The sequence below is a fragment of the Dinoponera quadriceps genome, unplaced genomic scaffold, assembly GCF_001313825.1.
Source record: "Dinoponera quadriceps isolate SergipeBrazil2010 unplaced genomic scaffold, ASM131382v1 scaffold5230, whole genome shotgun sequence".
Classification (NCBI taxonomy): domain Eukaryota; kingdom Metazoa; phylum Arthropoda; class Insecta; order Hymenoptera; family Formicidae; genus Dinoponera; species Dinoponera quadriceps.
The window spans coordinates 353,815-374,268 of NW_014559346.1; the positions used below are offsets into that span (position 1 = coordinate 353,815).

Consider the following 20,454-nt stretch of genomic DNA (forward strand, 5'->3'; position numbering starts at 1 on the left):
GAAAGAGAGAGAGAGAGAGAGAGAGAGAGATATATATTTCAGAGGGGACTAAGATCATGTGGAAGATGATACCTACGGCGTAATTATAGCTACCCCATCTTGCATACTAAACCTATAACAGATTCTTTCCTCCATATTTGCAACGTGGCCTACCAACAATGGGCAGTAGGAATATGTTTATAAGAAGTAAATCGTGGCCTACAATGAGCAGTAGGAGTACGTTTATAAGAAGTAAGAAACTGACCAATCACAGTTCATTATTTCCCTTGCATTCGAATACGATTGGTCGATTTCTCATTCTTGCTTCCTATGAACCACACTTCTACCGTCCATTGCAAGACTACGCTTTCGAATACGCTTACATTCCACCCGCACGGAAATTCGTTGATACGTTATACATATATTAGGATATCGAGGAGTGGCCTAAGCACTGCCATTCGGGCTCACCGCAGTCGCAAGTGCGGCCGGCGTGACGGACTTGGAAAACGGTGACGACGCCCCGGGTGTCGTCGAATCTGCACGTGATATGCAGGTCGTGTATCAGGAAGGTGTAGAACTGGCTGCCCCATCTCTGTCGCAGATACACCGACCTCGGGTCTTCCCTGAGCACGTTCTCGATCGCCCGCTTCTGTTCGTCGACCTTGTCGTCCAGGATCTCGCTGAGTTGCGTCAGGGCGCGCTCGTTGAAGATCACCGACAGCATCGCCGTGCGTGGCTGCGATATCCAGTCCGGCACTCGGATCTCCGAGAAATTGCCCTCCGTCATCACGTTCTGCCCGGCCAGTAAAGCCGCCGCCGCCGTCGTCGCCGTCGCGTGGATGTTCGGCAGGGTTTGCGAGGGCGTCAGAGTCTGAGACTCGAGACCCTCTTCCCCGTCGGGCGCCTCGCGTATCCCCATCCTCACGGGCGAGTTGTCGACCCTCGCATGCAGCACCTGGTGACGATTCACCAGATCCACGTCGGTGCCGCAGACCGTGCTCGGCCCGTCCGCCCCGTCCAGCAGCCTCGAGCTGCGGGAGATCTGATGATTCCCCCCCGTGTAGCCGATCTCGTCGTTCTCGTGATCCGTCTGCGCGTACGTCGACTCCGTGTTGCCGGAACCGCTCACCACGTCCACGTCCTGCAGTCTGTCGTTCAGATCTCGAATCGTGTAGTCCGTGTGCGCCTCGGCCGTCGCGCCGTAATCGACGACGGACGTGGTCGAGTCCGTCCTCACGACGTTCAGTGACCTGTTCTGAGCGTGATACGCTTCTCTGTGAAGAACATCCTCGTCGACGTTATTTTCTAACGAAGCGTTCTCCGCCAGTTGGGAAGACTGCCTCGTGCTGGTGTCGTAGCCGCCGAGGGTGGGGTAGACCTCGTATTCCTCCACCTGAAGCCTCAAGGCTATCTCCTCGTCTCTGGAGATATCGACGAGCTCGACGTTGTTGGCGTCCACCATATCGGAGGAGTCGACTGACTGGTTCTCCCTCAGATCGAGCACCTCGTCCATACCGCGAGGCACGTCCGAGACACTCACGTCGTTTTCCCTTAGCCCGTTATTCAACTTCTCGATGTGCAACGGGCTGTCGTATTGAGGTATGTAGGGCTTTATGTCCAGGACCGGCGTTTGATTCACCATGTCGACACCCTCGAAGTAGATCGTGTGACCTTCGATCTTGAGGATCTTCACCAGGCTTAGGCCGATCGGGCAGGGACGGTGGGGAGAACGCGTGGAGAACACGCCGGTTCTCACTCCGTTCAGCCTCGGCGGCGCCACTTTCGCGCGGGTGTGCGTCGAGTCGTTTCTGTGGAAGTAGAAGAGGATCCTGTCCGGGGGAGAAAAAAAAGTGCGTTACCCTCCACTTTCTCATTCTGGGATTGTAAATCATTGTCATATCATAGAATAGAGACTGGAAGGATACGTCGGATTAGAACATGAAGCTCGGCCAATCAACATTTTACAGGCTACGATCTATACAGGAGTATAGATTGGAAATTGGACTTTGTTTTCAGACTACTTTCACCTGTCTCATTACTCGAGAATCGTTAAGTTTGAAGTCAAATCTTCCTTACCACATGTGAGAGAAATCCTGCAGGCCCTGCAAGGCGTGATCCGGATTTGTGAATATAGAATTGTAGAGCGTCAGCTTTCCTGGTACCTTCCCGCAGATTCCAGGCTGCCGCGGGGTCGCTCTCTTGTTGGGGAACCAGGTGGAGATCACGCCGATGGGCTTCAACTTGAAAATCTCTTGGTCCTTGCTCGTGCCAGGCTTGGCTTCCTCTGATGATATCAGTTTAGTCTGTGTCAGTGCTTCCCCCCCATGTTTTTGTAATTCCAACAGACGTTTGATGTTGTCGACATCCTTATTGAGTATATACCTCAGACTCTTCATCTGTTGCCTGAGATAACGAGGGGATTTTTGTTGATATTTTAATATTTTAAATAATTCTTATCGTACAATTTTTAGACGTGTTAGTGGAAAAAAGGGAGAATCAAGTGGAGAATGTTGACATTGCGCGTCATGTAGTGCGCGACGGAGAGGCAAATTATTCTCGTTAATGAAGTACCTGAGATTATTAATCTCCCGTCTTGCTGTGTTCAACTGACCAAGCAGATGTTTGGCGTTCAACGTGGAATTTTGACAATTCGAATCCATGCTCGCCGTTGTGGACACTTACTCGCGCCGCTACCTGTTTTCACCCGCACGTCAGACGGACTGTCAGTGTCGCCATATGAAAAAAAATAGAAATCTCTATATTTTATTCCTGATCAGGCAAAAAATCCCTCGACTTTCAAGACTCTGACGCATTTTGGGTCACCTTCGTCAATTCCACTTAAGTTAATCGACGGTTAAGTCCCGGTCTACAATAGATGCTTTAAGTTCTGAGTTTTAAGAAATTCACCAATCACAATCGAATATGAGGAGAATAATCGACTGTGATTGGTCAATTTCTTAAGGCTTACAGCTTAAAGCATCTATTGTACATCGGGACTACAGTGGGGTCTACAATGGAAATTTAAGGCGTAAGATTTAAGAAATTGATCAATCGCAGTCGAATATGAAGAGAATAATTATAACATAACAAACTGTGATTGGTCAATTTTTTACGCTTAACGTCTACTACAATTATTATTGTAGACATGGCTTATAACTGTTCAACCAATCACGAAACGTACATAAGTTGTGCTATGGTTAAGCATTGCAGCTTATGTTTTATGATTGGTTGAACAGTTTATACGTTCATTGGCTAATTCTTAAGCCCGCATCAAACTACAGATTGGAAATTGAATTGGAATTTGACCAATCAGTGCAAAGTTCACTAAATTTCACTAAATTTGAATTCAGTTAACTTTGTACTGATTGGTCAAATTACAATTCAATCTCAATCTTAATCCATAGTGTGATACAGGCCTTATGGTTACGGTAATCTGTGTGAAGATCTTTATTCTTTATCTGCGCGCCTTGCACCCGTTAGTTTTGACTCACACTTTCAGTTCAGTTTAGTTCTCGTGCAATCCGAGTTCAGCTGTGGAGATTAGAAGGGATAGCCCGGGAAGAATCTAGGCATGTGCCCACTGAGTACTCGGCACAGAGATTAAGAAAGACTCTTTTATTACGTAGAGAAACACTAGAAGGATGCAGCTCTAACGGCGGGCTAGTCTCCACTGTTTTACTGCCGTACAGCGACAAAGGACTAGCCGTGCAGTGACAAAAGACTAGCTCGCCGGCGTGTGGTGGGGGGCGAGCTCGCATGCAAGCGAGATAGAGCATAGCCGCCACACAGCTATAAAGAACAAACCTAGAAGGAGAAAGAGAGAGAGAGAGAGAGGTCCCATGTTTACGCGGGAGATATCGAGGACGGTCCAACCTCGAATTCGATTGTCGAGCATATTAAATATTCAGCCCCGTTAATACCTTTGTTCCACGACAGATATGGAGTTCCTCGAGAATCCCGCCTTCAAAACTAAGTATTTCAAGAATAAGCTTCGTGTAAAACTATGGGAGAGCGATTTCATGGAGAAGTACGGACGTAAACCCAATAAAGTGAGTTACTTAGCACACGATAGTTTCGCGTTCATATTTGCGATATTTCACGTTGCATATTTGTAATATTAACTAAAGCCATCTGATTTGCGTGTTGTATCCATTTTAATGTGATCCCCGTGTCAGATAAATCAAACGCACAATTGCATCCATATTCGACTTAAAAATTGCAACGAAGATATGCTCGTGCCTCATGGAGAACTTTAAGTACGTGGCTGTCATATTAACGGTAATTAACAAAAGTCTTGGAAAGTTCGAAACTAATTCTTTACTGTTACGTGTCAATCCATCCAAAACAACGGAAATTCATAGTTATTCTGAGAAAGAGTAACCCGTCGCTGTTATCGTAATTCAAGAATTAACGAGTCACCACAGTTTTCCGTTACTTCTTTCGCCAAGTTTTCAAAGTCATTTTTTATGATTCACCGCTGCCTACGTCTTTGTACACACACTCGTTTGCGGAAACCGTCTGAATACTTTTTTTTCCCAATGGCGCTATAAGCAAGTTAAATAATGACAATTGTATCTTTAAGATCATCTTCAAGCTCACCGTGTTATACAGGGCGAGAAAATTTCTATTGTATCATCATCTTCGCGTATGATTAAATTAATGTGTCTTTATCGATCGTGTGATTTTCACCTTGCATTTTCTCCTTGTGCATTTAAGAATGACATAAGAGAGGCCGATGCGACTATAAAGGAATCGTACAAGATGTACTGGAAGTTGAAGACGCGCGCGCTCGAGGAGACCCTCGTCGACATCACTTTCTGCGACGACGTGACGCGGGGCAACGTTGCGAACGGCTCGCCGCAGAAGCCGGCGAGCGTCATCGACGAGAAACACGAGGAGAAGCCCCGGAGTCCGGAGAAGAAGATCGCGAGAGACGCGGAGAACGTGTGTCCGCGTGACAGCAAATCAACCGCGAACACCCGGGAGAGCTCGGTGGAGAAAAGCACGGCTGGGAACGTCAAGGAAGTCTGGGGCGATCATTTGAGCAAGAACAAGGACCAGGCGCCGAGGAAGAAGCAGCCTCTGCTGATCGGTAGATCGCCCTCCTTCCAGTTATCCCGAAACAAGTTCGAGAGTTCCGCCTTCGCCAAGCGAAACCCGAGGAAATCGTTGTCGTCGGCCCGACTGAAGATCAAAAAGCCCGAGGAGGTCGCTTCCAGCGACCCGAGCGTCGATCACACGGAGACCTCGGACAGTGGAAACGTGGATCGACTCGGTGCGGCCGATCAGACGACGCCCGTGTTCGATGAGTCGACGAAGGTGACGTTCGAGGCCAGCAAACCCGCGCTGCACCGCCCCATCAACGTGGTGCAACAGCTGGCGGACGGTCAGCCGCCGGGCCGTGTGAACCGCAACCTGAACCAAGGCTGGCTGGAGCGGTGCACGAGGGACAGCAACCTGGAGATGCTGGCGTTCGTCCCGCAGAGGCTCTCGAGCACCAGCGACTCCGGGGTGGAGTCCTTGGGGTCCAGCATCCACTCGCCGATGGATCCGGCGTCCACGGTGAACCATCCCGCCGGCGTCTCGTCTCAGACCTCGGACGAGGAGGACTTCGTGTGCAACAGCGATTCCGAGGAGGAGCGGCGAAACAAGCGCGTCGGGAACTTGAGGAAGCGGCTGGGCGATCGGGAGAACCGGCCCGTGAAGCGACGATGCGTCGAGGTGAGGAGTCCCAGCGACACGACCGTCGTCGTCGACGCGGTCGAACTGGCTCGCAGCGTTGACGGTGAAGCCAAGGTCGACGGTGTCGATGCGCCCGGCTCGATTCCCGACGTTAACGCCGGCTTGAACTTCTCGGACGAGTCGGTGAGGATTCTGCAGGTTCCGGGGGATCCACGCGTCGGCTCGTCGGACGCAGTCGTTCGTGACGAGGTGACGATCGGGGACGCTTCCCGGGCGGACCGAGCGGCGTCCGAATCGGCGAGTTCCGCGAAGAGAGAAGATTCCCCTGGGCCGGCGGGGAAGCCGAGGTCGACGAGGCGGCGCGCGTCGCGTCGAAGGGAGAAGCAGGCCCCATCCGACGACTCCGATTACGCGGAGGAGAGTAAGACGAGCAAGAAGGTCAGGGCGAAGATGAAGAAAGGCGGCGCGGGGAAGAGCAGCGCGGTGAGGAAAGCTGCGGGCCAAGCGAGAGGGAGGAAACAGCTCGCAAGCGTCGGAGGGAAAGCCAGGGCAAGGAGGTCCGCCAGGCTGCAGGTAAATCCGAAAGAGGACGAGCGAGATTCGGACTCGGGGAGTAGAAAAGTTCCCGTGTACGGTGTGGAAACGATCGAGACGGTGCCGCGTTTCGCGATGAAGCCGACGGGAACCGGCGGCGATCTCGTAGCGCGATTCAGCGAATCCCTGTGCACCGTCGTCCAGTCTGAGCGAGACGCACCGTCGAAGGCGAGCGACAAGGAGGCGCGGCTGGCGAAGAAGATGGCCGCCGGAACGATGAACGACAACTTCGTCCGGATCAACCTGAAGAAGAAGGTGTTCGTACGTGGCAAGAAGAATTTCAACCTCTCCAAGTACAAGAGGCATCAGTGGAAGCAACGGAAGAGGGAGCTGACGTCTAGCGAGAGCAACCTGGACGCTGCCGACCTGATCGACAAGAACGGCGCGACGTGCTTCAAGTGCGGCCAGCCCGGCCACTTCTCCGGGAAGTGCGCGCTCTCCAAGGGCGGCGCTCTTCTACCGTTGGAGGAGATCGACGAGGAGTCGTCGAGCTTCCCGACCTTGGAGGAGGCCGAGAAGATGGCGAACGCCGTGGTCACTCGTAGTCGCGGGATCGGCCGACTCTCCGGGAGGCCGTCCCTCCCCACTGTGAAGTCTTCAGAGTCCCGGTGTGAAGGAGAAGAGGTAGAAGGGACGGAATTGCTCGCCGACGACTTTGCAGACGACTTTGCAGACTCCGTCGGAGAGAAGGACACGCTCGCACCCGGGCATAGGATACCGCAGGAACTACTGTCGCGGCTGTTACCACCTGAGAAGGAAACGATCGACCCGTTGTATCCCGTGAGGGAAGACGGCGGCCTCGTCGAGACGCCGGCGGAGGTTCTCGAGGCGCTGCGTATGTTCGGCCACGACAGCTTCCGGCCGGGGCAGGAGAAGGCGGTGATGAGAGTGCTGTCCGGCCGGTCCACCCTGGTGACCCTGTCGACCGGCTCCGGGAAGTCCCTGTGCTATCAGTTGCCGGCCTACCTGTACTCCCGGCGTTCCCGTTGCATCACTCTCGTCGTCTCGCCGCTGGTGTCTCTGATGGACGATCAAGTGGCGGGTATGCCGCCCTTCCTGGCGGCCGCGTGCCTCCACACCGGGCAGAACCCGCGGGTGAGGGAGCTGGTGACGCGGGCGGTGAGGGAGGGCGACGTGAACGTCCTGCTGGTGTCGCCGGAGGCGGTGGTGGCCGGCGAAAAGTCAACCGTCGGCCTGCTCCGACAGCTGCCGCCGATCGCGTTCGCCTGCATCGACGAGGCCCACTGCATCTCCCAGTGGTCGCACAATTTCCGGCCGTCTTACCTGATGCTCTGCCGGGTGCTCCGGGAGAAGCTCGCCGTGAAGACGGTGCTGGGGCTCACGGCGACCGCGACGAGAATGACGGCGGCCAGTATAGCGCGTCATCTGGACTTACCCGACGGCGTGGACGGCGTTGTGTCGGACGCGCCGTTACCCGGGAACCTCGTTCTCTCGGTCTCCAAGGACGGGAACAGGGATCAGGCGCTGATAGCGTTGCTGAGGAGCGAGAGATTTCACGGGTGTTGCTCTGTGATAGTTTACTGCACTCGCAGGGAAGAATGCGCGAGGATCGCCGGCTTCCTCAGGACGTCTCTGCAGGTGAGTGTCGCGATATGTAGCGCAATGTTTAGCGCAATATATAGTGCGATATATAGCGCAGTTTCGACATTTCCGCTGTGCGGCTTCATTTGACAGCTGTCGCTTCTATCCGCAAGTTCTATCAGTGAGACAGGTGAGAACAGGTGATCGACTGCGATTTCAAACGGTCGACCGGATGAACGAGTCTGTTGAAAATTCTCTCCGTAAAAGCATTCTCTCCAGCTAAAATATTCGACTGGCATTAACGCATTGTCTACACTCGCGCGCCGATAGGACCCGCGGAACCCCGAGAAGCCGAACGTAAAGGTGTCCACGATAGCCGAGGCGTACCACGCCGGTATGACGGCGTACCGGCGCAAAGTCGTGCAGAAGGAGTTCATGAACGGCAGGATCAAGATCGTCGTCGCCACCGTGGCGTTCGGGATGGGCATCAATAAATCGGACATTCGCGCGGTCATCCATTACAACATGCCCGGCACTTTCGAGGGATACGTGCAGGAAGTCGGCCGCGCTGGAAGAGACGGACTCGTGGCGCACTGCCACTTGTTTTTAAACCCGACGGTACCGTAAAGTTCCATTCATTTTCCCCGATTACCTCCCCCCGAAAATTCCAGTTCGCCCGTTCTCTTCGGATTTCCTTTCCTTCTTAAGCGACTAGATTCGTCGATATCTCGTTTAAAGAATCGTATCGTAACTTTGCCAACTTTCCCCCCAATTGAGATCCGTTGTTTCCAAACAGGAGGACAGCGACAAGTGGGAGCTACGCAGACACGTACACGCGAACGGCGTCGACCGGTACACGATCAGACATCTGCTGCAGAGGATCTTCATTCCCTGCTCGTGCGCGAAGATGAACGCGAAGCATTCGGAGGATCGGAGGTGTCCCGGTCACGAGGTCGCCCTACCGATCAACGAGACCGTCCAAGCGCTCGACCTCACGGAAGAGACGATCTCGACGTTGCTCTGCTACCTCGAGCTGCACCCCAAGAGATTCGTCACTGTACTCTCGTCCGTGTACACGCGAGCCCGAGTCTCGAGTTACAGCGGGCCACAAGCCCTCAAACAAGCGGCCCGATCCGTAAGATTTCCTTCAAAACGATCGTCGGATCATCGTCATTCCGGATACATATCGTCGAGAAAGGAAATTTAAATTCGGATCAGAGTCACAAAACGTTAAATGCGAATTAATTTCTACACCCGATATTACCCGGAATATTCGACCTGTCGAGCGATTGTCGTATTCAGGCACAGCGCTTAGCAGGGAATCTCTCGTTTGACGAAACGAATTTTCCCGCAGTCTCCGCCGCTGGCGATGGCGATAGCGCTGGACATGCAGAAGGGGATCACGCACGAGAACAGCAACGTCATCAATTTCCCGGTTGTCGAGGTCGCATCGGCCATCGGCTGGGACAGCGGCGTGGTGAAGAGCCACCTTAAGAATCTCGAGTGGACGGAGGCAGGTGAGCGTGTGCGAGGTTTCCTCCTACGAGACGTCTTACTTTCCTCGTGAAACGTTCGTTTCATTCACGACGATGACGCTTTCTTTTTGCAGCTGACGGACCGAAGAAACGCTCGTCCATATCGGTAAACTACGAGGAACTCGGCTTACGGGTGAAAGCGCCGGGCGATCTCACCGACGGCGAACTGGACGAGGCGCTGGACGCGCTGATCGCGCACACCCAATCACAGGAATCCTCGTGTCTGCGCCAACTCGAGATCATAGCCGGCGCGCTCGATCGAATCAGCGTGCCGTCGATCAAGCATTGCGCCGTCTTGGACGACGATGTCACGAGGAGATCGGACGAACTGAAGGAAACCGTCCGGAAGTACTTCCAATCGGACTTCCCTCTGAGTGACGTCGACATCAGTTTTCAGGTGTGGTTTTCTTCTTTTTTTCAATCGAGAGAGATGCTTCCAGAGGCTTCCGTTTTCTTGCCCGCAGCCCCGTCTTGACTAATGCCGTCAGAAGCGGGGGAATACTTGCGGAATACTTGTTGAAATGAAAGGACACGTTCGTGAAACGATGCTTGACGCTTTCTGGACTTATTGTCGCGCGATTCTTCATTTCACTCTCTGTCCGCAGGACAAAGTGGCGAACGAGCAGCAGATCGCAGCCGACGCGCGCAGCTTGATATTGTGCTACAGAGACGCCAGGTTCACCGGTCGCGCCGTCGCTCGTATCTTTCACGGGATCTCCAGCCCGGGTTATCCCGCGTTAATCTGGAGCAGGTGTCGTTTCTGGCGGGCTCATCTCACCGCGAACTTCCACGGCATTTGCAAAATCGCCACCAGGGAAATTTTAGCATTGCGATGATAACAGTGGCGGAAAAAAATATGTACACCAATTGATAATAATAATAATAATTATTATTTACATAAGATAATGACGATTAACGCGTATTTGAACACACTCTGTGCTCTCTTGCACCGATCGAAGGCAATTTTAATTCGCGTCGGAAAAACGTTAAACATCACGACGCAAATGTTTTCACATATTTGCTAAATGAGATTTTCTTCGTACCTACACGTCGTCTGTGTTATCAGTATGGTAATTGTTAAATGTAATAATAGGATATGTTTAAAGGATAACGCGGTAATTTATTTTACGCTTTAATATATGTGTATATATATATGTCGAGTTTGAATTTTAAAGAGGACAATATCAAGTAAGAACGTTGTATGTGTTTTATGTAATAAATTGTATTCAGGGAATAACATTGTAACGTGTATTTTATAATCCATAAAGCCAAATCTCGATTAGAGAGATTTTTCTTTTAATCATATACGTCCCTACGAGATTGTATCGGGTGTACGAATTAATTCGGCGCCTTTTTTCATGAAATACAACGTTTATTTACAAAAGAGTCGGGTACAAATTTAACGTTCAAAAAGGACGCGGTGCCTCGGATACTCCTTTTCGAACATCGTTGCGACTATTGCTGTTTTCTGAGGTCACATCGACGAGGCCGTCGACTGTTATAACGCTTCTCAAAGTTCGAGATTGGCACTTTCCAATCACCACAGGAAGAAATTTTAAATTCGAAGCAGATTTACAAGACGTTAAATGCAATGCAGGCGCCGAATTAATTTGTACATCAAATAATTAGAAGAGAAGGAGGAATATAAATCACTCGACCTTGTGTGTGGTATTACGAAATGTTTAATACCTGATATAAACTTTGAATAAACTTTGCGCAAAAGAGTCACCTTTTAAGAAGAAGAACAAGTAGATACAAAACTTAACAAAATATTAGATTGGTTATTCGTCAAGAATTATCACCGTATTAAGAAACAAACATAGAACAGTTGCAACAAATTCACGGGCCGTTCGCGGGTCGACCATTGCAGATGCTGATCATCAATTACCATTGAGAGTCGAGCCCGAATTCGCACGAATTCTCATGTCACCACCCTCTTCATGTAGTTGCACTGTCGCAGGAACTTGTGCATTCGGATCTGATGCATCTTACCGACGCGGTTCATGCAGGTCTCGCTTTGACAGAGAGCGCAGAACTCGGCGGAGATATCGTGAAACGGCGAGCGAAAGTACACGCTGGCATTCTTCAGGGCCTTGTTCTTGTGGTGCGCCCATACGTGCAGAACGACCTTAATTTCAAATAGATTCGCCGGCATGGATTGCCGAATTTAGCGATTCTGCATCTGCGCAAGTACTGCCAAAAACTTAATATGCACATGTCTACCTCGAAGAGCATTAACAGTGCGAGGAACCAGCGGAAGTAGATGATGGCCGGTAAGAAAAGGCAGATGGGATTGATCTGGCCAAACGAGGCGCCGGCCGGCACCGGTTCCTGTTCCATCAGGTGGCGTTTCCTCGACGAATTCTTCTCCGACAAGCTTTTCTTCACCTCTTTCGGTATCTGCGGGCAGAAAAGCGCAGCTTCGTTGGAATTACGGTCGCCGGAAAAATTCCCTCCCGTCGATGGTAAATCGAATAAGAAAATTGTCCCGTCCCGTCACGTCGTATCTCGTTTAGCGTTAATGGAGTGGTAAGTTAGAAAACACGCATGTGAAGCACGCATATTGATGCGTGATAAATACGTTCAGGTTAAACGCAGACGTCACGAAGTCACCCTCATTAAAGTCGCCGAACCTACGTGAAATATGGCTCTCTCGAAGTGTGTCCGTGACGCACGAGGAGTATATATGTATATATCGAGAGCGCGAGAATTGCCACTAATCGAATGCGAGTATGCGAGCGTAAAAGGAAACCTGTCCTCTATTTTTCCGTTGTCCGCTTTCGTTGACACGAATTCATATTTATGTATAATTTGTACAAATCTATTGCCTTCGATACAGTTTAATTACAAAATAAGCACCAAATATTCCAATCGATCCTGTTCGATTATGACGACTCGGACCTACTAGTTCAACAGAGATACGTGACTCCCATGTTCAACGTTCGATTCGTTCCGCGCAAGCATTGCGCCTTTAATTCTCAGACACCCTGTATACCGACTGCCTCGTGCCGGTGAATCAATTCCGACAACAAACGCTCCGTATTCGCGAATGAAAACCACCGATATTTTGACGACGGAGTTATTTGAATCGTGCGAAATCCCCGAAACCCCCGATCGATTGACGACGTTACCTGAAACGGCACTCTTCTGAGATGACCTCTGACCGCCGAGCTCTGCTCGACGAGGCTGACTTCCGGTTCCCCGGTCTCCGCATTGTTCACCGTCGTCGTCGAGTCGACCTGATGGTTGCAAGTGTCGATCAGCGGGTGGATCAGATCCTCGCCCGTCTCTTCGTCAATGAGAACTCGGCCCATCTTGCCCCCTTGTTGACTCATGTGCACCTCGAGGGGAAAAAAAAGCGGAGTCGAGATACGTTGATTCGATTGAGACCGATTGCCGGGTCTTCGGGTCACTTCCCGGATGTCCACCGCACGCGCCTTATGCTAAGTAGCCGCGGTAAGTGTGCTCCGGCAAAGAAATGCCCGGAACAGGTCAATCCGGGCGTTCTTCTTCAGCTCGATGTTGGTCTCGCGGCCAATCTGGGAAATGAAAAATCCCATTAATATAAAGCATCCATATTATAATGTAAAATATGATAATTATATATTTATCTTTATGTATATATGATATGATAAAAATAAAGCAAAATGCAAAGAAAATCCGAGAAATAGTGAATTAAATAAATAAGAACAAAGTGAAATGAAATATAAGTGTTTTAAAATATGAAATATCATTGATATCCGCGTGCAAGCGAAAACAACTTTTGCCGAACAACGTAACATACTAACGGAGTAATACGTTAGACTCGCGACTAGGATATACCGAGATCCAAATTTATACAGGATGTCCCGATAAATTGGACCGATAAATTTCTTATAAAAAAAAAAGAAGAACAGGAAGACACAAGTAATTTTTATCGATAAACCCATGTTAATGATTAATCGTATGATGAGGCGGGGAAAAGTTTTAATTCGAACCGGAGTTGGAGGACGTTCAATGCAAAGGCACCGAATTAATTTGCATAATTAATACAGATTTTCCGTGAAGTTGCTCTCCACGATCGGCGCGCAATCTCGCATCCAATCACGCTCGATCTGCATCTCGTCGAGAATTCAAATGAAAGCGTGGAGTATATCATAACGTTCGTAAATACTCCTCGAAGAATCCGAGGTTACGGTAAACCGCAATGAGTCACTCCGGCCGTATTATCTTCGCGCATCGCTAATCCGGGGTTAAAAGATCGCTGCATCGTTTTTTCTCTTCTTCATCTCTTCAACGGATTCATCGTCGAAGGATGCGAGTTTACCTTCCTCTTTCGCGCGTGTGCGTGTGTGCGCGCGTCGCTCGCGGCATCATTACAGAAGATTACATAAAGTTGCTCGCGCGTCCGTGAAGACTGGCGATTTATGTCGCGCGGCTAATTTCATCGTTTCGACGTTTCCGCACACGCAGCACGTGCGTTCACGTACTCGCACACGGAAATATTATGCGCGTATATTCAATTGTAACGCGCGATTTTATATGGATTCGGCGCGACGACGCCTGATAAGCAAGAGACATTAAAAATCGACTTTTTGAAACAATACTTTTCTTAACTCCTATCGTTTTGTAGAATTATAGGTTTAACCAATGTAATGCGAAAATTTCGAATCGGATCCATTCGAAATTTGGATGCCATTTTCACGCTCTTGAAAGATAGCTTGCACGTATTTAAGTGCATCACTCATAGATTGAATAAAAACTTCAACGACGCTGGAAGAAAACATTGAAACGGCACGAGTCGGAAGTTCGCGGCGGCAAGAAAATAATTTCACGGCGACCAGCGAGCGAGCGGTGTTTTTAAGCGGCGCAGCAACTTGAGCTCGTTTCTCACCGCGAGGCGCAATTATCGAAGTAATTACTCGCGATAGCGCGATATACCCCTCCTCGGGCGTCACGAGTCGTACTGGGTAGAAGCGCGCGGGGGGAGTAATTGAAACACTGATTTTACGGGTGATTTTACGAACCAGCATAGCGCAGTGTCTGAAATTGGGAGGTGTCTAGGACGTCTCAGGAACGACTTACTACGATATCTTGAAGACAACTTAAACATGTCTTACGTCTCGATTTTGGACATTTGTCCGGCGCGTCAACGCAAGCAGAGCGCGCGGGCGCGCCGCTTTGCGATTCTTCTTAGCTTTTCTGGCTTTCGGAAAAATGCATCCTCGAGAGAGTCGCCGCAGTGCGTCTTTTTACCTGAAGTGACGCGCGGAATAGAAGACACGACGCAGAGGAAAATTTTCGTATGCGTCAATGCGTGAAAATCAAGGCTACGCAGGTGCGTGCCGCTTATCAGTGCGAGATACGCGCGTGCAAATACGTCAGAAATAACCGCATAGAGAGAAAAAAGTGAGTGAACGTATATGATTAAGCTTATCTACGAGCAATCAACTTCGTGGTCGAAGTGAAACGAAGGCGGGGAGAAAGAGCGAACGTGCGGGCGATGGAGGGAAAGAGAGAGAGAGAGAGAGAAATAAGAAAATCCGTGGAAAAATGTCTCTGTCTGCTATCGAAGGAAGAAAATGCATATCTAATGATATCTAGCTCTTTATATACTACATATAAAATTCTTTATATATTATATACTATACATAAAATTCTTTATATACTATATACAAAACATCGTTTTCTTTCCTCCTTTAGTATATAATAAGCAATGAAGACAGGATGACGCTTTGAGCGCGAAAGTATCCAAACAAATTCAGCCTCTCTCTCTCTCTCTTTCTCTCGAGGAGCACGACGAGAAGAAGTGCGAGGAAGCGGAACGGAAAAGCTACGAAGACGATCGGAGCGATACTTACGGCACACGGCGACACCGTTGCGACGCGATGATTAATACGGCCTTCGTGCGAAGGAACTGAAATATACAGCGCGCGGGATCAATTTGTCGCGATTCAGCCGTTCGTCGCGACAGCTCGGCTGCTCCGAAGAGCTCGGAGAGCGCGCGGCGTGGAGCGAACGTCGCAGTGCGCGCACACGTTTCTCGCGCTCGCCGACTACTGCGCAACGTCGCGCGTTGTCGTTGTCGTCGTTAAGTCGACCGACGCGCGCGATTCGCGAGCGCACGCCGATACAAACCGATACATGCACCACCGACTTGAGCAACTGCGGACAACTGAGTTGGAAACGGAAAGCGATGATGCCAGTTTTCAGACTCTTACAGCACGCTAGAGCGTGCGGGGGGGAAGGGGGATACACACCGGGTGGGACCTGATTGGCTGCGTTCGGAAAACGCGAAGCGATCAGTGAGCGGTCGGTGATTATTAGTCTTCACCGTTAGATTCCGAAATTTAGACCGATTACATTGACGAATTATTCAACTATTGTACAACCATTGTATCTTCTGAACGCGACTATTGATCAATCATGGCCGATTGGTCGGCACTAGAAAAATACCAAATCACGGCTGGCTGTGGTTGGTAGTGGTCGACTGCAACGTGGTCAATCAGGACACTCCTATATTAAACGATGTACTAATCGTAGACGTAAGGTGCGTTCCATTTGGACGCTCACGCGCTGTAAGCGCTTTTAAGCGTACGGGTGCACTCGCGAATTAAGCCAGCGACACACGATGCTTGTTTTCGTGCTGGATTGCTTGCTGGATAAAAATATTGCGTTCTGATTAATGCATTTTCAAAAATGGATGATAATACACTTATTTAAACGCAGTATTTCTATCCAACAAACAATCCGGCACGAAAGCAAGCATTGTGTGCCGCTGGCTTAAGACAAGAAAATAAAGGTCACGTATATCGACAATAGCAGAATATCGAACGGTCGTGTGTATCGATACCTCGACCTTCGATACGTCGACAACGAAGCGTCGACATTCCAACGTATCGATGCTGCGTGATCGCCCGTCCGTCAAGAATCGTCACCTGTCGCGTATGCACACACGTACACACACATTCGATGCGCGGGCGCGTGCGGTGGCGCCGCCTGGCGGCGCCACTCCGTACTCAGTGGCTGGCAAGATGGCCGAGCGGTGGTGACGGGTCGTGGTATGCACGGCTGGTGGACTCGCGAACACGGTGCTGCGCGAATGGCCTAGCGATGGCCGAGTACAACATCGACATCGGCAAGCTCCCGGAGGACGTGCGGGAGAAACTCGCCGAGTTGGATCTCGAACTGTCCGAGGGTGAGTGATCTCTTTCCTTTGACCGATCGGCGAGCGATGCGATATCATCCGCCGCCCCTCGCGGTGCGAACCCTCGTCCCTCCCCCCCGTCTCTTCTCTCTCTCTCTCTGTCTCGCTCTCTCTCTGACTCACCCCGTGTGTTACATCGAGACAGAATCCCCTAGAAGTCCCCGTTTGTTGATAAAATCGATAACACCTTACACGGCCGTTGCCGTCTCCGTTCGCATGCGAGGATTTTCCATGGATTCTCTGCAGACAGGCCGCGCGGCGGCAGCGGCGCGCCGGTTCTTTCCATATTAAATATCGAGCAACACGACCAACGCCGAGCGATTAATTGAAAATCGTTGGTGTTTCGAGAGCGGGGAACGAGACGGCGAGTTAGACGCGATGCGACGAGAGGAGGAGACACGAGAGGGACGATGCGCGAATCTCTCGAGATTTGCGGACACGGCGACGACGACGATGCGCCGGCGGTGTGCACGCAAATATCGATATAACGGACACGCATGTTACTCCTGACGCTTCTCGTTATGCTGTTTATTCGGACAATCCCGATGTCCATCCCCTTCGACATCCCTGCGGAGCCTTCATTCGCGAGTCTGCGGGTAAGCCGACATACCCCCCGGTCGTTGCACTTGGGCTCGTTGTCGTTTCAGCGCACGACGACACGTTAGTCCTGGTCTACAATAGATGCTTTAAGTCTTAAATTTTGTGAAACCGACCAATCACAATCGAATTATAGAATGATCAATCGTGATTCGATATTGTTTCTGCTTATTTGTGACTCGAAATTTCCAATTCCTCGCATACCGACGGAGAGATACATTTTTGCGCGAAGAATATTATTGTTTACCAAAATTGTGGGTGAAACAAATGACATTTGACACCTCGGAAGATTACAGAGGTAAAAGCGCTGATCGACACCGAAATTCACTCTAATCGAGTGAACATAAAAACAACTAGCTTTTCTTCCCCTCCTAACCTGCATTCTATTAAGTTGTTACAAAAGTTCTGTCAGTTTTTCAATCACAGATTTTTTTCAAAAATCTTATCTGAACTGCTCCGGTAGAAAGCACGTGCGCGTTAATCGTCGGTGGTTTTAGCGTTAAAGAGCCCAAGTGCGTCTAATAATATGGCCAGGGACTGGACGTTCGTCATCGACGATCACGCGGTTTCCGTGCGCGTTGCGACGTTTCGCGCGCGCACGCGTCCACCTCGTAATATTTCTTTCTCGCTCGCAAATGAAATCTTGCGGGGATTAAACGTGCTGCGCGTCAACACGAACTTCCCGTACGCGTTTTAGACTTACAGCCGGGCGTTGTTACAAAATTACGCTCCGCGACTCGTTGCAGGTGTCGCTCGAGCGAGCGAGGTTTCGGGTTTTCCGTTGTAATAACGCACTCGGGAATGCACTTATTTGCATTTGTAGTTAGGACTGTTTTAACGAGAAAGCGACCGGTTTCTTCTCGAGTCGATGACGTTGCTTCTGTTCACGGCAGGTGTCCCTCCTTGGAAATGTGATAAAAGTCCTTCGCACGCGTCGATCCGCTGACGTAACGAGAGGTCGGAATAGTTCGCGCATCGATCGGGAACTCGCGCGCCTTCCTCGCTCGCGAGGAACCCGGCCGAAACCGAGAGGACCGGTCTTTTTACGGGAACGCGCGTCATTAGCGGAGCGCCAGTTTTCTGGCAACCGCGTAACCCTCTCGCTTTTCTCGAGGACGTTCCGTTGTGGTTATCGTGAAGATATCGAACGCGGTCGAGGAATCCTCGCGCGGTTATAGGGTATCGTAGCGTGAGAACTATCACTTTTTAATTGTTTCGAATTAGATTCCCTTCCAAGAAACTTGAAAGATCAGTGGCGGAAAGTTCCCCGTGGGAGATTTCTATTCTATCGAACTGCGCCCCGTGCAGTTATCTATAACGAACCGAGTGTTTAGACAAATGTTTTCGGCGATAACGGAGATATCATTTCTCGTGACCGAATTTCGTCTAGTCCCCCGTTCAGTTGCACCAACCGAGAACGTGTTTCCCGCGTATAATCGACGGATTTTCCGTGGAAACCCTGAGTGTCGCTTAATCACGAAGATAATCACCCGGCGATCACAAATCAGCTTCGGAGGAGGGAGAGGATGGGGGAAAGATAGAGAGAGAGAGAGGGGATTATTATTTGGGGTGAATGCGCGGTCGGTATTGTTTCGTCGGTAAAATCCACCGGTGGATTCCGCCGATTCGCACGATTCTTCGGCACGATTCCTCAGCGCCCACATTCCCAATCCGCGGCCGACCCTTTTTACCGGCGAATAGCCGGCCGGCGCGCACAAAAAGCGTATCGCGTAATCGAGGCTTTATGCTTACCGCGAGAAAGTGACTAATTCGTTTCGAAAGCAAAACCGACGGATAATGACGCATTAATCACCGGCGGTCGCTTCGGCGGATAATGGAGGAACGGGACGAAATGTCGGCACATACTTCGCCCTTGCGGAGTTCCGCCGTCGTCAGATCGAACACTCGCGTTGAATCTCGCCACGCTCAAAGGTGGGGATACCAATGTCAGGTATTTTCACACTGGCTCGTGCTCTTGACATTTAAGGATCAAGCAGGTGGATGGAAAAAAAGTGTCACGGGATTTTCCCGTGGGAAATCTGATCCTTCCATCTTCTCGTTATGAATTTTTGATATTAGATAACGACAAAAATTCACAGGCAAAAATTGAATTCCCGATCAGCGGCGTTACCACCAGTTCTATCCCGATTTCATATTTTCATCTGTTGCCCGACATTTTATTGCATTATATGTATTTGTTGTTAAAAACAGAGGTCTTCGGAGTTTTATTACGTTTGTAATATCCGGGTGATTAAGACTCGTTCGACAGACGGCGGATCTTCGTCGTGCTGAGCCTTTATCGCCGGATATTTACCACCGCGATGTGTTATTAAGTCGTTAGTTCTTGATATGTACGCAAACACGAGCGTGCGTACGCGCGAGCGGCTCACCCAGAAAAAGAATAGAAAGCGATCTTAACCGGCTATTTCATAATTGCCGTGTTATTACGCGCGGCATGACCAATTAGAGGCAACGGCGTGCGTTTATCCCGGCGATTTCCGCAGATTCGCGGACGGTTGTTGCGCGGACGATATTGCCTAATCCTGAAGATTATCGCTCATTTTGCAGAAACTCGCGTGTGCGTTCGCGATATCGAGGGAGAGAAACCAACAACGGGAGGACGCGTATCGTTTACGATCGTTCCTTCCGGTAGGACGTTGCGTTGACGCTTGGAAAATTCGCCGTACGTTTCGCGGCCGACCTCGTTGAACGTTCGAAGCAATCAATTGCGAAAATTTCACACCGAACACGGCAGACTTTAGGCTGACCTTAACTCTTGCAGCGTGTCCCCCGTGTAGAAATTAAACCAGTTTCTGATTTCCAGTAACTGGAAACTAGACTAGTTCTCTGCCTGCTTCATCCGCGATTACGTTCAGTTTCTCATGTTCGCACTAAGGTTTTCCCCGGTTTGTCAAAATTATTATCACTATTTTTATACCTTCGAAATTTCTCAGAGCGGAATCTCGCTCGAATAACTGAAAAAGTGGCGATGCACTCGCTCGAACCGATGGATGAAAATATTGTCGCTCGAGATCGCGAAGGATGATTAATGTTTCACTGAAATTTCGAGTGGATTCCGACTGTATGAGCGAGCGTTTCGAGCGATCAGAGGTGAATCTGTCTACTATGGACGATGGGACGCGATTCAGATTCGTTCTTCCAGTTTCGAGTGAAATTATTCGGAATGGAAGATTCACTGGAAATACAAACGGGTGAAAAATCACCCCACGTCGAGTGACTCGCTGGTGATTTCATTTCCCGACCGAGATCTCGCGACGGAAGAAACCTCGCGAAACACAATCGCGCTCTTCGACGGTGAAAGGATCAAGTGCGAGACGC

At 50.1% G+C, this 20,454-nt stretch overlaps 4 protein-coding genes across 10 annotated transcripts in view; 2 read left to right on the forward strand and 2 right to left on the reverse strand.

Annotated features, from left to right (window-relative positions):
• Positions 1-18: 18 nt before the first annotated feature.
• LOC106750372 lies at positions 19-2,847 on the reverse strand. The gene is made up of 4 exons (XM_014630688.1): positions 2,803-2,847; positions 2,551-2,699; positions 2,056-2,382; positions 19-1,808 (listed from the first exon to the last, which is right to left on the reverse strand). The coding sequence occupies exons 2-4, from the start codon at positions 2,637-2,639 to the stop codon at positions 404-406; spliced, it is 1,821 nt and encodes a 606-aa protein (XP_014486174.1). The 5' UTR covers positions 2,640-2,699; positions 2,803-2,847; the 3' UTR covers positions 19-403.
• A 974-nt stretch (positions 2,848-3,821) lies between these two features.
• Positions 3,822-11,146, forward strand: LOC106750366 (ATP-dependent DNA helicase Q4). 2 transcript variants are annotated; one of them, XM_014630681.1, is made up of 7 exons: positions 3,822-4,028; positions 4,696-7,854; positions 8,128-8,415; positions 8,594-8,932; positions 9,152-9,314; positions 9,407-9,729; positions 9,938-11,146. In XM_014630681.1, the coding sequence occupies exons 1-7, from the start codon at positions 3,918-3,920 to the stop codon at positions 10,166-10,168; spliced, it is 4,614 nt and encodes a 1,537-aa protein (XP_014486167.1). In that variant the 5' UTR covers positions 3,822-3,917; the 3' UTR covers positions 10,169-11,146. The 2 variants fall into 2 exon arrangements, with proteins under 2 accessions (XP_014486167.1, XP_014486168.1); XM_014630682.1 differs by lacking the exon at positions 8,128-8,415.
• On the reverse strand, positions 10,997-15,498 carry LOC106750367. Its single transcript, XM_014630683.1, has 4 exons — positions 15,173-15,498; positions 12,464-12,871; positions 11,556-11,732; positions 10,997-11,460 (listed from the first exon to the last, which is right to left on the reverse strand). Exons 2-4 carry the CDS (start codon positions 12,665-12,667, stop codon positions 11,254-11,256), a joined length of 588 nt encoding a protein of 195 aa, XP_014486169.1. The 5' UTR covers positions 12,668-12,871; positions 15,173-15,498; the 3' UTR covers positions 10,997-11,253.
• Positions 15,499-16,345: 847 nt separating this feature from the next.
• Positions 16,346-20,454, forward strand: part of LOC106750336 (disco-interacting protein 2) — a 36,099-nt gene continuing 31,990 nt past the window's right edge. For all 6 annotated transcript variants that reach the window (XM_014630623.1, XM_014630624.1, XM_014630625.1 and 3 more), the window contains exon 1: positions 16,346-16,509. In XM_014630623.1, the coding sequence (XP_014486109.1) occupies positions 16,425-16,509 (85 nt within the window). In that variant the 5' untranslated portion in view covers positions 16,346-16,424. The remainder of the gene's footprint in view (positions 16,510-20,454) is intronic.